Here is an 18069-nt window from a genome sequence, read left to right on the forward strand (position 1 = left end):
CATATTTTTTACATTTTTTTTTCTTTTGATTTTTAATTTTCATCACTTTCAGTGACGAGTTATGGTACGTTATCGCAGTCACCATCTCTACCTCCTCCCCGAATGTCTGTCTCTTACTGCGTAGCAATTCTTGCACCTGTGTGTGTGTTTGTGCATACGCACACGAGTGTGTTTGTATCAATACAGTGGAACCTCTACATACGAACGTATCTACATCCAAATTTTCCAACATTCGAAGTAAAATTCGAGCAATTTTTTTACTCTACACCCAAATTTTATTTCGACACACGAAGTAAGCAATTTTCGTCGTACCGGTTGTATCCGAATTTTTCAACACGCGAAGTACAATTCGAACATGTTCCTACTCTACACCCGAATGTTTTTTCGACACCCGAAGTAAACAATACCCGTACGCGTAGGTGGTACTCATAGCGCCGGATGTGTTTTTTATTTCCGCCGATAGAAGGCAGCACTTCGACCTCGGAGGGACCCTCAATTAGCGTGGCTTAGGTCAGTCCTCTGTTCTCGTCGGCTTCGTGTGGTTGTGCGCTGTGCGTTCTGCTATTACCGTTTTAATCGTGATTTTTTACATGCATCCTTTTACGGTAATTTACGTAAAGCATGGGTCCTAAAAGGCTTAGTTTTACAAATGGTAGTGGTAGTGGTGAGAAAAAGAAGAAGGAAATGCTTTCTTTAGACGTAAAGCAAGAAATTATTGAAAAACATGAGCGTGGCGTCCGCGTGAGTGAACTTGCAAAAGAATATGGCCGTAGTATGTCGACGATCTCGACAATCCTTTAACAGAAAGAAGCCATTAAAGCAGTGAAACCTTCTAAGGGGATCACCATCATTTCAAAACGTCGTAGCCCTATCATAGAAGAGATGGAACGACTTCTGCTAATCTGGATCAAGGACAGAGAGATTGTTGGCGACACCATCACCGAAATCATCATCTGCGAGAAGGCGCACGCCATCTTCACGGACTTGAAGGAGGAGAGCTCTGGGGGTGATGCTGGGGAGAGTTCAACTGAACCTTCCTCCGACGATTTCAAGGCATCTCGTGGCTGGTTTGAGAAATTTAAGAAACGGTCCGGGATTCATTCAATTTTTCGCCACGGAGAGGCTGCTAGTGCGGACACAAAGGCTGCAGCTGACTTTGTGAAGAGCTTTGAAAGGATCGTGCAGGAAGAAGGCTACGTAGAGCAGCAGGTGTTTAATTGTGATGAAACCGGGCTGTTTTGGAAGAAGATGCCCAGTCGAACCTACATCACCGCCGAAGAGAAGAAATTGCCTGGGCATAAGCCAATGAAGGATCGGTTGACTCTTGCCCTATGTGCCAACGCTAGCGGGGAATTTAAAGTCAAGCCCTTACTGGTTTACCATTCGGAGAACCCTAGGGCCTTTAAGGCACACAATGTGGATAAGGACCAGCTTCATGTTTTCTGGCGATCCAACTCGAAGGCCTGGGTCACTAGGCAGTTCTGTGTCCAATGTGTTAACCAAGTTTTCGGTCCTTCTGTGAAGAAGTATTTGCATGAGCAGAAATTGCCTTCAAAGTGCCTGCTATGCCTTGACAATGCACCCGCTCACCCCCCCCCCCCCCCCGGACTTGAAGATGATATCTTCGATGAATTCAAGTTCATAAAGGTGCTGTATCTTCCACCGAATACCACCTCTATCCTCCAGCCCATGGACCAGCAAGTCATCTTGAATTTCAATAAGCTCTACACCAAGCACCTATTCAAGCAGTGCTTTGATGTCACGCAAAGCACAAACTTAACTTTGCGTGAATTTTGGAAAAGCCACTTCAACATCGTGCATTGCTTAAAGATTATAGATCAGGCTTGGGTGGGATTAACTCGATGAACCCTCAATTCTGCCTGGAAGAAGCTGTGGCCTGATGCAGTTTCTCCCTGAGATTTCGAAGGTTTTGACCCCGAACCTGATCCCGTGGTGGGTGCAGCGGAAGACGTAGAGGAAATCGTCTCCCTTGGCAAGTCCATGGGTCTGGAGGTCGACGCAGATGACATCACGGAACTCGTCGCCGAACATCACAACGAACTTACCACAGAGGAGCTCAAGGAACTCCATGCTATGTCTGAGCACATGAGTGATGACGAGGAAGGGATCGAGGAGGTAGAACATGTGTTAGGTTCGGCGCAAATAAAAGAGGTGTTAGGAAAATATCAAGACGTGGTCAACTTCATCGACAAATACCACCCAAAAAAAATTGCAGGTTTGTCGTGTACAGTAGTTGCGCAGTTCGATGATGTTTGCCTAACTCATTTTCGAAACATTCTGAAAAGCCGTACCAAGCAACTTTCTATTGATAGCTTCTTTAAAAAAACTACGAAGCGAACTCGTGATGAAGAGGATGGAAGTTGTTCAAAGAAAACGGCAGAGTGAAGAGAAAAAAATTCAATCAATTTTAAGTGGAGAGAGTGAAAGTGATTAAAATTAATCATCATAAAGAAAAAAAGAAAATTTAAAAAAAAAATATAAAATATGAAAATAAAAAGAATAAATAAGCTAAGTTAGGTTAAAGTTCACTTAGTGTAAGTTAGAATAAGTTACAGTAGTGTATGTTTATCGTAGTTAACCTCTCTACCTCCTCGCCGCCCATCCGTCTCCTCTCTGCGTAGCAAGACCAACAACACCTGCGCTGGACTTTCTAAGGTAAAGTGACGCTAAAAACCTGTTTCTTATTTATCATTTTTTGATAATTATTTTTTTTACATGTCTATTATCTAATTTAGTGTGCATATTGTCATGTGTAATTATGTATAGTAATTTATTAAGGAGTTATCATGGGTTTTTGGGCTCAACCATGGATTAATCCTATTTCAATGTATTCTTATGGGAAAATTCGTTTCAACATCCGAACATTTTTTACATCCAAAGTCGGCTGTGGAATAGATTAAATTTGTATGTAGAGGTACCACTGTATTTGTTTTAGTTAATAAAGGAATTCAGATTAGCTGTTATTACTTTCTTAGTTACATTTAATTGTTTTTCAACTCTTTGACGCTCTTAAAAATCATATGTACTGTAAACACATTTTTGTTTAATCTCTCTCTCTCTCTCTCGGAAAAAAATAATAGACGTCTCTAACACTATAACAGCGAAGAAGAACGAGAGAGAGAGAGAGAGAGATTTTATTTAAAGAATATGTTAATGCTATGTTTAGAGAGAAACAGAAAAAGAGAGAAGACTTTTTTAAAAGAGCATGTTAATGCTATCTTGGTTTTCTTTGCTTTACTTTTTCCTTTCTTTCTGTTCATCACACTGGCCCTTCTCAAAAATGATTGTTGCGAATAATCTCTTTGTCCTTTATCGCTATCAACAAAAGGCATTCTATCTTTTCCTGGGTATTGCTACGATGCCTTGTAATAATGGTGATCCCCTTCGATGGTTTATCTGCTTTCATGGCTGCCTTCGGCTTGATGATCGTTGAGATCATAGGCCTATTTCGGCCATATTGTTTAGCCATATCACTCACATGCACACTTCTCTCATGTTTTTGTATAATTTCTTGCTTCAATTCTAATGAAAGAATTGCCTTCTTCCTTTTCTCACCACTATCTGTACTGAAACCTAGCTTCTTAGGTACCATGATTATTGGTAAAATCAAAAAGGAAATGTGAGAAAAGGAAGAAAATAAGCACTGTTAATAACAGACCAAACAGAGGACAACCACAAGATACACACAAGAACAGGAACAGAGCACTCGACGCTCATTGGCGTCCCTCTTACGTGCTGCCATCTACCGGCGTAAACAAGATCTACATCGGATATTGGAGCATTACTTAGGGTGTCGAGACAGAAATTTGGTTGAATTTTACTTCGTATGTAGGAAAATTCGTACGTTAGGACAATCGTATGTAGAGGTTCCACTGTACATCATAAGAAATGGTTAAATCTTGTAATTGCTTGTCTTAATTACATAGTTAATTTTACAGTAATTCATCCACTCGGGGCTGGCAACAGAGAGTAAACACAGAGAGAAAGTGCAAAAAAGTAATAATGGGCGAGATTACATAGACATGATAAAACCCGATGAGGCCAGGTTCGGTCTATGTCTTCAGGGAATATCGTTACAAACTGACTTGTTCTTGGATTTGAATCTCCTTAAGGCTTGCCTGGTGGGTTGGTGGTACCTGGGGTGTCCTGTTCTGGGGGTGGCTGGCTGCCATTGGCTAACTGCTCCAGTTGCTATGCCCTCCTTCGTAAATCTGAAGTAAATATTATTCAGCAATATGACAGAAAACAATAATGGTGCCAACCATACACAACTCTTGGTTAAAGTCGGTTAAGCAATTCAGGGTATCGATGTCACAAAGCAACGTCTTTGTACCTTCATTAGAATTTTGTATACTACTAACACTTACATACATGATTTAACTTGCATAAATGTTTTGTGTCTTGTGGCACTACAGGGTGGGTAGTTAACCCTCGCTAAAATGGCTTGTCTTTCAGTTTCGCCAAAAGTAATATCCCCTGTAAATAGTACAGCTTTGCATCGTCACGAAAAATACAAATTACTTTCAAATTTGTCATGTTGGTGCATGAATATCTAGTTATCGCAGTTCCCCTGTGATCCATAGCCTCACTTCTTGTTTACTCTGAACTGCTACCGCTCGCTTGGGAGGTGGACACTTTAGTTAAAGATCATACAAGTTTGTATTAATAAAAATAATTTAAAGGAAAAAATTCTAATAAAGGTAAATTATCAGTTTAAGAAAGAGGGAGCTAAGCTGATGGCACCCCAAAATAGGAAAGATTGATCTAAAGGAATATTAAGAATCTAAAGCTCATTAATATGATAAGGGATCAAGAATTTAATTATGACTACAGTGATACCTCTTTATATGAGAGTTTCTGCAAACAAAAAATTCATGATGCGAAACGAGATGCAAAGATTTTTTTGCCGGCCGGCCGGCCGCCAAGAAAGATTTTAAAATTCATGTGCCAACAAACTGTAAACTCGCCACCATCCTCCTGCGCTCCCATTAGTTATTTCCCTACTGTAGTGCTAGTTACCGCCATAAAACCCTGCTCTTTTATTAGTCGGCATTTATCCCATCATGCATCTACGTATCAGAGTTCCGCGACCATTTCATTTTGGCAGTGCTATTGTTCACATTGAATTCGTCTTGGTGATTACAGTTTCATGCTTTTAGTTACTGTTCTGTATTGTGTTGCATTATTCAACTCATACATTATTGGCATGCGGTCATGTGTGATCTCTAAGGATTATGGCCGAAATCCGTTGACGATAGGCACCATCCCTAAACAGAAGGAAGCTATCAAAGCAGCAACACCTTCTACTGTAAGAGGAGCCATGTCCATGATGAGATGGAGAGACTGCTTCACCTTTGGATTAAGGATAAGAAAATCTCTGGAGACATGATCACTAAGACAACAATTTTCCACATTTTCGGTGATCTCTTGCGTGCTCAGGCAGATGATGATACAGGGGAAAAGACATTGAAGCCGTCACCCCAGAGTTCAAGACTTCTTGGGAATGGTTAAGAAATTTGACAAGTTAACACTCCAGGAAGGCTACAGTCCCAAGCAAGTCTTCAACTGTGACAAAACTTGGCTTTTCTGGAAAAAGTTGCCTGTTCGGAACTACATCATGCCAGAAGAGAAAAAGCTACTCAGGCATAAGCCTGTGAAGGACGAGCTTACCTTTGCATTCTGTGTAAACACCAGTGGGGATTGTAAGGTGATGCCCCCTATTGGTTTATCACTTGGAGACTCCTCGAGCCTTCAACAGCCAAAGAGAGCCAAAGGAGAAGCTCCCGGTGATGCGGAGGGCTGATGCGAAAGCCTGGGTAACAAGTCTTATGTAAACCGGGTGAGTAACAAATATTTGGAAGAGAAGTGCCTCCCTCTGAAATCTCTTCTGGTGTTAGATAATGCTCCTGCTCACCCTCCTGGCCTCGAGGAAGATATCCTATTGGAGTATTCCTTCATGAAGGTGCTCTATCTCCAGCCCATAGACCAGCAAGTTATTTCCATCTTTAAAAAGTTCTATACGTAACATCTTTTCAGGAGACGTTTCAAAATCACCGATAACAAAAGCCTCACCCTGCATGAATTTTGGAAGAAGATCGTTACACTCGGGAGGTCCATGGGGCTGGTCGTGATGAGGACGACATTAATGAGCTTCTCGAGGAGCACCAAGAGGAGCTTACGATAGATGACGTAAAGGAGTTGGTGGCCATGCAACTGAACGTCATTCAAGAACGGTTCTCTAGCAACAAGGAGGGGGAAGACCCTATGACAATGACAGAAATAGATGGGCTGTAGCTGCTTTTTATATGGTGCAAACTTTTGTAAAAAAGACAATCTGAAAAGGCTTTCACAGATGTCTGGTTGTGCTGCTTAATGACTCTAGTCTGTCATTTCCTGAACATCTCAAAGAGCAGGCAGAAACAAGTTTCCTTGGATAGCTATTTTTTAAAAAGGCCAGTAGTTGGCCAAGAGGAAGCTCAAAGTGATTTGAAAAAAAAAAAAAAAACAGAAAAGCAGAAGAGATGAAGAAATTTTTGGAATTTAGATAGTACAACATGTAAAGAAAAATAAAGAAAAAATTATATAAGTAAAAAAAAAAAGAAATTTTATTTTAAGTTTTTCTCAAAGTCATAAAGTTCAAGAGTTTATGTTTTCTGACATTTGTTAATATTTTCTGCTGCTTATCCTCCTCTTCCGCCCCTTTCACTTTTGGACATCGCCTCACTCCAAAGGTAAGGTTCCACATTTTCGGTATTTTCCATAAACTGTATTATTGCATTACTGTATGTTCTAATAATACTTCATTTACAGGTATCAACACAACAAAACAAACATAAGAGAACACAAAATACATATGAGGCTAATGAAGTACAGCACATGCAATTGCAAAAGTTGACTATGGCAAAATGACTTGCTAGAACAAGTAACCCATGCATTCAGTCAGGTCGGGAGTATCCTGAGGCCCTAACCACACGTATGGGTAGGGGAGTGCTAGGGAAAGAGAATGATTGGTATGGTAGGAGTCAAACTTTGGAAAGTTTTGACATAGTTAATTTTTTTTTTTTGGCAATTTTTAGTTTATTTTATTTGTTTTGATTGAGAAAGTAGATGGATAACAGAGGGGTGAAAGTCTAGAGAATTGTGGATTAAAAAAAAAAATACTCACAAGAAAACCTGGAAAAATGTTAGTTTGTATACATTTTTATTGTAATTTAATCATGAAGTAATATAATTCTTGTTACAACTCAATTTTTTAGTTGATACAGTATCCTATTTAAACATCGTCCTTACAGTATATTTATATCAGAACCAATACAGTACAATATAGTAATTAAAAGTTCTCTTTTTCAAGCAACATTGTCATTGTAAATCTTTTATTTTTGTGTATAATTGTGAAGTTCATGTACCTTATATTTACAGTGAAGCCTATTCCTCCCTTCGTTGTTTCAAATCAACTAGATCGGTATTACTATTTCTCAACATCACCAGCATCTTCATTCTTTGAAGCATCTGACAGGTAACTTATTGCAGTAGTCTACCAGTATTTATTTTCGTATTCATATTGACCTGATGCCAATGCAATGGTCACATTTAATGGATTTTGCATCCATTTGGTGTATGGTATTCTCTTTGTTTATATTTTCATTTACATTTAGAAGAATGTTGTTTGTTGTTAAAAAAGTTGTGTATTTTTTCATATACATATAACACATTGTCTGGAAATTTCACTGATCTAAAACAAGAATTAACCAAATTTTAATAACATTAGTTAATAGATATACAGCATTGTAATACAAAATAGAATAATTTACAATATAAAGTACTAAAAATTCCTATATAAAGTGAAGTATAAGAGATATATCATATTGTAAACTTTATATCTTTTACATTTACAAAACAATGTGATGCGTATTTCTTTGGTAAAGTGGACACTTTTAGCCACAGAAGAAAACTAGAATTTCTGTCCTTGATGTATTAAGTCTGACTTTTTAAACACAAGACTTACCCGGTAGTTATATATATATAGCTTACATCCCCGACGTCAACGGCAGAAAATTCGAAACTCGTGCCAACCGCCAGTTGGATAGCCAGGTGTACCACCTCTGCACCCTAGCGAGGTACCTGGGAACCATTCCAGGGACCCTCATATATTCCCTGCCGTCGCTAGCGGCAACATGTGAATTCTACTCCGTCATTACTGATCGTTTTTTGGTGAAGTACAAATCTTTGGTCATTGACTCCCGCTTGTTTTTTATCTTGCTTTGGATATTTCTTGACTTTGTTTGGATTAGATGATTTTTGACCTTTGCTTGTCTGAATTCTCTTAAAATTTCAAAATGGCCACCCCCCCTATAACTTTTAGGTTTTGTGTGACTAGTGGGTGTAAGACCCTTATGACTAAAGCCTTTCTTGACCCCCATTCTCTCTGTGTTACATGTAGAGGTAAAGAGTGTAATTTAGGTGATCGCTGCGATGAATGTGTTTTGCTGTCAGAGCATGAATGGATTGAGTTTGATAGATACAGACGTAAACTCAAAAGGGATAGATTGAGGTGTAGTTCTTCTCGCTCATCTAGAGATATTTCCTCTTCCCATGTCATTAATACTATTCCTTCACCAATAGTGGTAGATCCCGATCCCACTATTGCAATTGCTAATGAACCTCCACTGAAAGATATGTTAGTGGCAATTCAAGCTCTCGGTGCTAAAGTTAAATCTTTGGCTGCGGACAGGACACAGTTGATGCCCGATGTGCAACTATTAAAAGGTGAAAGTGCAAGTGCAGTGGAGGGTGCGCCTGCTCGTGTCTGTCGTCCTCCTAGTCCTAGACCTCTTCCAAGCTCCCCAACCCCTGGGAGAAGGAATGTCGAAAGGTGAAAGGAGACGAGAGGCTTTAACAAACGAGCAGACGTCCCCTCGAACGTACCTGTGGGCGCCTCCCAGGACGTTTGCCCTCACCATTGAAAAGGGGAGGTTAAGTGTTTTTTGTCGTCTTCGGATGACCCCTTGCCTAGAAGAGGCTGGAAGCTCGCTTCCAGACCTCTTAAGAGGTCCTATGATAAGCTCTAGCGACGTCATGCTAATTCAAAACCTGGATGTAGTCGCTGGGATACTCCAGAGCCTTTTGAAAGTCCCCCGATAAAAGGGATTTTAACGAAGGAAAAATCTATTTCTGGGCGAGAGACCTGTGCCGCCCAGTGAAATGCTCCTTTAGCACCATTTCTAAGGTATATAACTGCTATATATTACCAGAGAAAAAATTGCATAGGAATGCCAGGTTGAACCCAGCTCGCTCACCTATATAAGGTGTCGATATAATACTGGGGCGTGATAATTCACAACCAGAGGTCTCGCACCATTTAGATATCTTCTCTTCAAAATCCCCGCCGCAGCGAGGTGCCGATCAACACTACTACCACTAACCTAACCCACGCCAGTGACGTCACTCCTCATAGCACCCAAGGTTTGGGGCCCATGTTGGGAGGGAAGTCAAGGGAGGGTTCACTGGGCGGCACAAGTCTCTCGCCCAGAAATAGATTTATCCTTCGTCAAAATCCCTTTTCTGGGCTCCGAGCTGTGCCGCTCAGTGAAATTGTACAAGAGAAATGGTCCCAAAACTTGGAACAAAACCTGAGGAAGTAAAATAAAATCCAAAATAACAGGTAAGATTATAGCAAGACATAGTTGATTAAGATTAACTATGTTCAGGAGGAATCACATTCCCTGCTGCCACTGTAGCAAATATAAGGCTTCCAGAGGTTTTAAACAGTCGTTTAAATACTGTTGGAGACTTCTAGCCTGTAAGTCCAGCGAAGTTCATAGTAATCAACTGAGGTAGCTACAGCTCATATATCATGGACGTGAGGGAGTGATGTGGGAATGATTCTAGGTAGCCCGTTAATGAAATACAGAATCTGCTGTCTGATTCCTTTCAGGATGATGGTTCTTCCATCTTCTCTAATGGATAAGGGCCCTGAGGACTGAATGGAAGATATGTTTAAGTAGGCTTCCAGAGTGTTTACTGGACATAAATATGGGTCCTGTGGAAGTGGGACAATCTTCCAGGGGAACCGTCTGTCCTGGGGTCCTCATTTTCACTAAAAATCTTTTGTCAGGGGAAAGGAGTACTACCCCTGACGAGAGAAATTTCATATGACCTGGATCTCTAGACAAGGCTGAAAGTTCTGATATTCTGGCACCAGAAGTCAGGTTCATTAAGAACAAGGATTTCTTAAACAATGGAATATAATGACAAGTCTCGTTAAGAGTGTCTGAAGCCAACTTAAGTACGTCATTCAGAAACCAGGAAACTGAGCTAGGTGAGTTGATGGTTTCAATCTGGCGCAGGTTCTCGGGATAGATGAGAAGTATGAATCTGTAAGGTCAATATTAAAACCAATTGTAAAATCTTCTTCAAGGCTGACTTAATTGTGGTAATAGTACAAGCCGCTAAGCCTGATTCAAATCAAATTCTGAAGAAGGTTACTGTCAGATTCATAGCCATCGTCTCAACCTTTGAGTCCCTTAAAAACTTGCAAGTTTCATAACAGCCGAATCATACTGTCAAAGGGTGGATTCCTTCTTATATGATTCTAAAAATAGCGTATTTGAGGATCAATATCTGCACCTTTTGAGCTACAAATTTCATAGTCCATAAAGTTAGGGCATTCTGAAATTTGAGGAAGCTAACACACTGCGAGTTGTACTACTTGTGTTAGTATTGGATTGGGGATCTGTCGAGGTGGAGACCCAGTTCCACCAGAAGGGGAAACAAATTGTTCTTGGGCCAGATGGTGGTTACTAGAGAAAATTCTCTCCCAGGTGTTCCAGACTAATGACATTGTGTCTGTGGCGTAAGCCCGAGGATCCGGGTTGGGGGCTACGTAGCACTCTAGATTGTGGTTGGACTCTGTTGCAAACAGATCTATCTGGAGATCCGGAACCTGAGAAAGAATCCATCTGAAGGACTTTGGGTCTAGTGACCACTCCGACTCCAGCGGAGTTGTCCTCGAAAGTGCATCCCCCACTAGCTATCTTGAACAAACCTGATATGTTGGTTGTTTGGCTGGAGCCGGTGCTTAAGGTAAAAAATAACGCCATGGCCTTTAAGACATTGATATGAAGTTGGCGGAATATTGTCGACCATAGTCCCTGGACTTTCTTGTACTGAGAGTATCCCCCCCCCCCCAGCCTGTTAAGGAGGCATCTGTGTGAATGACCAGCTTGGGGGTGGATATTGTAAGGAAGCAGATTTGCTAGATTTTGACCTTTGTCCATGGTTGAAGTCTATTCTTCAGAATTGGTTGGAGTCGAGCCCTTTGTCTCGATATTACTCGTTTGCCCTGGAACGCCATACTCGGCTTATATCTTTTAGTCTGGCCTTCAGTAGTATATCTGTTACTGAGGCAAACTGGAGGGCACCCAGGATTCTCTCTTGATTTCTCCTGGAAGACAATTTGTCTTTGAGAAAACATACAGTGAACCCTCGCTACTTCGCGGTTCGACCATCGCGGATTCACCACTTCGCGGATTTTTTCCATAACCCATATACTGTATATACAGTAATATATATATATATATATGTATGCATGTATTTATGTATATATGTAGGTATGTATATGTGTATACATATATATATATATATATATATATATATATATATATATATATATATATATATATATATATATATATATATATATATATATATATATATATATATATATATATATATATATATATATCTAAAGTAGGAAGATGTGATGTAGTTCTAAGGGAAAAGTATGGGAAATATGTCTGGGTAATAAGCAAAGCTCTACCTCCAGTTTGTTTCTACATTATGATCAGAGATAAATGTAAACAAAACATTGGTTGCCATTTTTTATCGTGCTTTTTAGCATGTTTAGGAAATGCATGATATAAAATCACCTTTAATATTTGTGCCTGTTTTAGTTTAGGGTACTGTAGTACATGCATTAAGTGTTCTGTACATTAAAGGGTAGTTTGTTAACAGTACTATGTACAAGGGAAGGTTTTAAAAGTCTGAATATACATGTTGAATAAATAGGTAAATATGGTGTCACTACTTCGCGGATTTTCACCTATCGCGGCCGCGACTGGAACCTATCTACCGCGATAAACGAGGGTTCACTGTATTGTGTTTTGCTATATCGTTCCTCTTGGCTGTTGGGAGACAGAGAGTGTGGGAGCATAGAACCCATTGAATCCTAGTCATTGAAACTTGTCTTCAGGACCAGGCGAGATTTCTCGAAGTTGATTTGGAACCAAAACTGTTGTAAGAGATTATCACTCTGTAGTTGCTGTGAGGCAGTTCTTGCCTAGTTGAAGCCTAGAAACGGATGAAAATGCCTTGCTATCGTAACATGATAGCAAACGTCTGCAAGATCCATAGAGGAGTTGACGGCCCCACAGAGAAGCAAGGTCCCCACCTAAGAGACGGTCAGCCTGTGAAACTTGTCGCATTAAATGTAAGAATTCAGAAGTGACAGGTCTAGGATTACTCTTCGCTATTCTGAGTCTTTCTTTGGCACGCTGAACAAGCGACCCTGAAATTACAAGCGATTTACTTCCTTTATTGCCTTCTTTTGCAATAGATCGTTTCCATATAAGACTAGCTCTACTGTTGGATGTTGATGAAAACTGGTTGGTGGAGAGGGCCTTTCTATCCAACTCCACCCCAGACCTTTGGAAATTATGCTGAAAGCCCAAATGTTGAACGTTCAACGGTTCCGAAAGATGTAAATTCTTCCCCCTACCCGAGAACTCCCAGTGAGTTGCTGCGGATTTACCTCCTCGGCCTCCGCGAAATTCTCGGTCTCGAGAGTAGCTGTTGCGAAAGGTTCCACTCGAGCTAGCGCGCTGGTAACCCTGGAAAGCACCCTGAGTTTCAAAGGTGGGGTTAAGGGCTGGGGAAGTAGCATAGGAGGTAGTTGCTACTTTGGACTGAGAAACTAGCACGTATTGCTGTTGGGGTTGACCTTTCAAAGTGAAAGGTTAACTCCCTTGTGCCACCGGGATGGTCTGAGCCACCTGTTGGGACTGCCGGTTTGGAAGGAATGGAAAGGTCTCAGACTCTTTCTACCTCGAGATTAGTTGCTGACCGGTTTCGAACTTGCGCTTGGGGACTAAGCCCCACTGAACCTTGAGGCTCTGATTGACCCTAGCAGCTTCGCTGAGGATATTGTTGACTAAATCTTCAGGGAATAAGTCAGGGCCCCAGACTGGGGCTTTAATGAGCTTGTTAGGCTCATGTCTGATAGTGGTCTCAGACAAGACATGCCTACAGCAACGACGTCTGGCCGCAAAGAAGTGGTAGGAATCAGACAGTAAGGTTTGAAATAATGACTTCGTCAAGACCTTAGAAGATGGTTCCTCTTCATACATTAAAGAGGTCTTTTCTGCCATTGTAGCAGAGTTGATAGATCTACTCAGGCGCATACAGGCTTCAAACTCGAGGCATATCAGGGATTCCGGAAGCCTGGGTAGTCGCTCACTGAACTGAATGGAAGCACAGTCAGCTCTTAATTTACCCGACGTGAAGGTCGCTGGGGGCGTTAGTCCAGCAATCGTGATCCCCCGGGAACAGGAGGGAAGTCGGATCCGTTTACTTCAGTTGCGGTAACAGCTTGTCCTCGTTTATTGCCTGCTGAGCAAGGTCCACTATCTTAATGACACACGGAGTAGGGGTTTACTCATCCACTACAAACATCGTGTAGAAGCTCTTGTGAGGTGTTAACGTTGTGTTAACACACTCCCACTCGTTTAAGGGCCGGACCCAGGTGGACTGAGCCTGCCCCTTCGGGTAAATTTCGGTTTCTTTGGGGACCTTGTCAAACCTTACGAGTGTCTCCTCGGTAAGGCGTGCGAAACCAGAGAAAGGGAACTGTAGACCCGGCGGGTAGAATTCAAAATCCTCTACAGGTCGGTTGCCAAAACCTTTCGATGGTTAACATACCATCTTTGAAGGGAGAGTGCAAGGCCACCTTCCACGGATTGCTTTCGACGAATTCTGGGAGCTTAGAGGCATCCGGGATGATATATTGGTGCTGCTGAGGTAGCCTATAACGAATGAGACCCTGTACGATGCTATCTGGTTTAGCACTCTCTCAGTGAGGGTGCTAACAAAGGAACCCTATATATATATATATATATATATATATATATATATATATATATATATATATATATATATATATATATATATATATATATATATATATATATATATATACACATACATACATACATACATACTGGGATGGAACGCTGGCCCCTTCTAATGAAAGGTCAGGTCGAAACCAACCATGCCACGAGATGCCATTGCATCAATCTTGAAAGAGCTGCCGGATCGAAGGGAGCCTCCGGGGTCGTAGGTTTCAGGCCGGGCTTCGCTCTTGACCCAAGAGAGGAAGCAGCAGCTGCGGCTGAGGCTATGAACAAAATTTCGGACCGGTATAGTAACCGGGGAAAAACTTAAAATAAATTAACTGACTTTGTTAAAACAATTCCGTAATAAGTTAAGATTATCAATGAAATAATATTGTCATAGCAAGAAATATACTATCCCGTCACTACTTGGGAAGTATAGAATAAAATACAGATAGATACATGTGTATCCCATAATAGGTTAGTAACCTAAAAAGATCCGGGTGTTCCGAATTCTTAAATAGACCGATATGAAACCGGGACAAAAGGCTATGAACAAACTCTAGGACCGGTTTAGTAACTGGGGGAAAATTTATCAAAAATTAACTGACATTGTTGAAACAATTCCGTAACAAGTTAAGATTATCAATGAAATAATATTGTCATAGCGAGGAATGTACTATCCCGTCACTACAGGGGAGGTATATAATAAAAAAGGGTTTATAATAACATGCTACCTTATAATAACATGTTCCCTGTTAAACAATTCCGTAATGAGATATGATCATTCAATGAAATAATATTGTCATAGTAGGAGATATACTATCCCGTCATTACTGGGGAAGTATAGGATAAAAATGTTATAATAACATGTTATAATAACATGCTACCTGTTGGCTCCGGGGAGACAACTATGAGAGACCCGGGGGTCGTAACATGCCTACCGGGGTAGGGGGAGTCGAAAGGGGAGGGAGGAAGGGGTTCAATGACTCCCCACCAGCCACAAGAACCCAAACGAACACCGACAATAAATGATATAACAACAAATATCCGCTCTTCCGTGATACCCCACGAACAAAAATTTCTACATTATAGTAGAAACTAAAATAATACAGTACATAATGAAACATAACCAATACACAACTGAGTTCCCCCCGCCGACCGATGGCCAATCAGAGTAGCGGGAAAAAAAGGCTACGACAAGGCATGAGAATGAATGTACTAGACTGAAATCCCAGTGGATGTTCTCGGTACCAATTAGTGAGTCATAAGGTATCCCAGGAAGGGATGGTGTGAGGTACGAGAGGACTCGATCTGTAATGCCAAACCGCTCACGCAACATGAGAGACGAAAGGAATCCCTGAATTGGGGATAATGTAGGGTTGGGGGTGGGAGGAGGCAACGAGAACTAACCAATGAGGGGGCAGGAGGCGATCACGTGGACATGAGGGAGGACAGGAGTACCAACCTGACCGATGGAACCACATAAGGAAAACGGAATGATCATAAAAGGAATGAGCAATAAAATAGTGTAAAATAATGTACAATAATGTTAAATGATGTTACACATTGAACTGGTTCTTAGGCATGCGTGACTTAAAATAAAATTAGTAAGAGAAGGACGCAAGAGAAAGGCAGGGGGATAATAGCTGGTAGCCCTCCAGAGCGGGAGGAGTCGCGCTGGACAGGGATACCAACATAACTTCTACCTCGGGTAGAGCCGAATGGTAGGAAACAAATAAAATAACAACTGCCCCGCGAGAGTCCCACTCAAACTAAGCGATAACTAGACTAGATGGTAATCGCAATAATTATTAATAAGATCAATATATAATATCAATAATATAATAATATAAACACTTAATGCGGTAGCGAAACCAACTAGACTGTGCCCGAAGGCAGGCTTGTCAACTGAGTTCAAAACTATGATACGTAGTATATCATCAAAACATCAAAATAATATCCAAAGCACAATGATGAGGTGTAATCTGTGAGAAAAACCTCCAAAATAAGGTTCGAAGCGAAAAACAATCGGTATGGAAGACCAATTGTAATACGTTAAGAACGAGCGAAGGCGGTAGCAAGCCAGCAAGGGAGCCGCAAGCGGTCTGACAAGAGGAAAAATAAAACCTCGAATAAAATTAAAATTAATGGCAATGCTACCCCCAAAAGCTCAAAACTCATAGATCTGGTACTTAGATGGGGAGACCAGGGAATCCGCCATCGGCACAAAGAAATGAGATATGAACGAAAAAACTGAAGAGAAAAATATACAAATGTTCATAGAAGATGTGCTATAAAGGAGTGACGTTACTGGCGTGGGTTAGGTTAGTGGTAGTAGTGTTGATCGGCACCTCACTGTGGCGGGGATTTTGAAGAGGAGATATCTAAATGGTGCGAGACCTCTGGTTGTGAATTATCACGCCCCAGTATTATATCGACACCTTATATAGGTGAGCGAGCTGGGTTCAACCTGGCATTCCTATGCAATTTTTTCTCTGGTAATATATAGCAGTTATATACCTTAGAAATGGTGCTAAAGGAGCATTTCACTGGGCGGCACAGCTCGGAACCCAGAAAACGTCTTTTTAGAACGCTGGACGTTTCCAAGGATCCTTCTGTGCACTTGGGACCAGGCTTTACCTCATTCCAAGCTCCCAAGCAGCCTTCAGACTGGTTTTCGCCTTCTAGGCGCTCTGTTCCGTTTAGTGATGAGGAGAACGTTGTGATTTCATCACCGATTTCACAACGTTCGGATCCTAACTTTGTAATTCTTCAAGACATGCAAAGCAGGCTCTGGTCCTTTATGCAATCATACTAGCGTAGCGACAAATCTCATATCAGTGGTCGTGATCGTAGCAGCAAACTAGGACATGTTCCCGAACGCCCTCGTAATGGGGGATCTAAGCTTCCTGCTAGCCGCTACGAACGTCCTTTAGGGAGTGATCGTGATCGTTCTCCTAAGTCCGCAGTCCACAGTTCTTTTATTGAACGCGAACGTTCTTTCAAGAGTAAGGAGTTCCTGCCTTCAGACAATTTGCTCGTACGTTCTTCTAAGAAAGACGTCGGACGTCCTGTTAAACAGGTTATTGATTGTCCTTGCAAACGGGTTACCGAACGTCCTGTTAAACAGGCTTACGTTCGTTTTTTGGATAAGTCTTTCGAACGTCCTTCGATTCAGGATCCTGGACTTCCTATGGAACAGGCTACCGATCCTCCTTCGGAACAGGCTGCCGAACGTCCTTGCAAACAGGCTACCGAACGTCCTTGCAAACAGGCTACCAAACGTCCTTATAAGCAGGCTGCCAAACGTCCTATAATTCAGGAAGTTTCTCTCTCCGCCAATTATTTTAGAGAGCGTCCTTCAGGTCGTGTTTCCGGAAGGATTACAGTTGAATGAGTCGCTGAAAAACAAGCGGTTCGTAGTACCGAACGCTTGTCAGAAGTTGACGGCAAGCGTGTTTCTGAATGTGATTCTGAACGTCCTATCCCTTGTCATTTTTCGGATTTTAGTTGGGATTATGATGAGGAGGCTCATTCTTTTCAAGACATCGATACAGTTCATGTACAGGAACTTCTTGTCTCCGATCGAGCTGATCGCGAGTGTTCGGATGAGCCGCACACAACTCTGCCGCCTGATACTATTCGCAATGAGCCTATTTCTATTGCGGTTGGCACTCAGGATTTTTCTGAAATAGAAACTGCTCTTAACCCTACTGCTCCCGAAGGAACGTTGCAAGAGAAGGAAGTAGAAGGCCAGCTTTCTCCTATGGAGTTCGATGACGTTTCAGAAGACGAGGACTCTGTTTCTTTCCGTCATTCTGCCGATCTTAAAAAACTAATGAAAGTTTTTACGGAAGAGTTTTCAGCCTTTTTTGTGCCG

At 41.4% G+C, this 18069-nt stretch overlaps 1 protein-coding gene across 1 annotated transcript in view; it reads left to right on the forward strand.

Annotated features, from left to right (window-relative positions):
- LOC137620654 (uncharacterized) overlaps window positions 1-18069 on the forward strand; it is a 452540-nt gene that overhangs the window by 194991 nt on the left and 239480 nt on the right. The window contains exon 11 of the mRNA XM_068350990.1: window positions 7441-7537. Coding sequence (XP_068207091.1) covers window positions 7441-7537 — 97 coding nt within the window. The remainder of the gene's footprint in view (window positions 1-7440; window positions 7538-18069) is intronic.

This window comes from Palaemon carinicauda, chromosome 27, assembly GCF_036898095.1.
Source record: "Palaemon carinicauda isolate YSFRI2023 chromosome 27, ASM3689809v2, whole genome shotgun sequence".
NCBI lineage: Eukaryota > Metazoa > Arthropoda > Malacostraca > Decapoda > Palaemonidae > Palaemon > Palaemon carinicauda.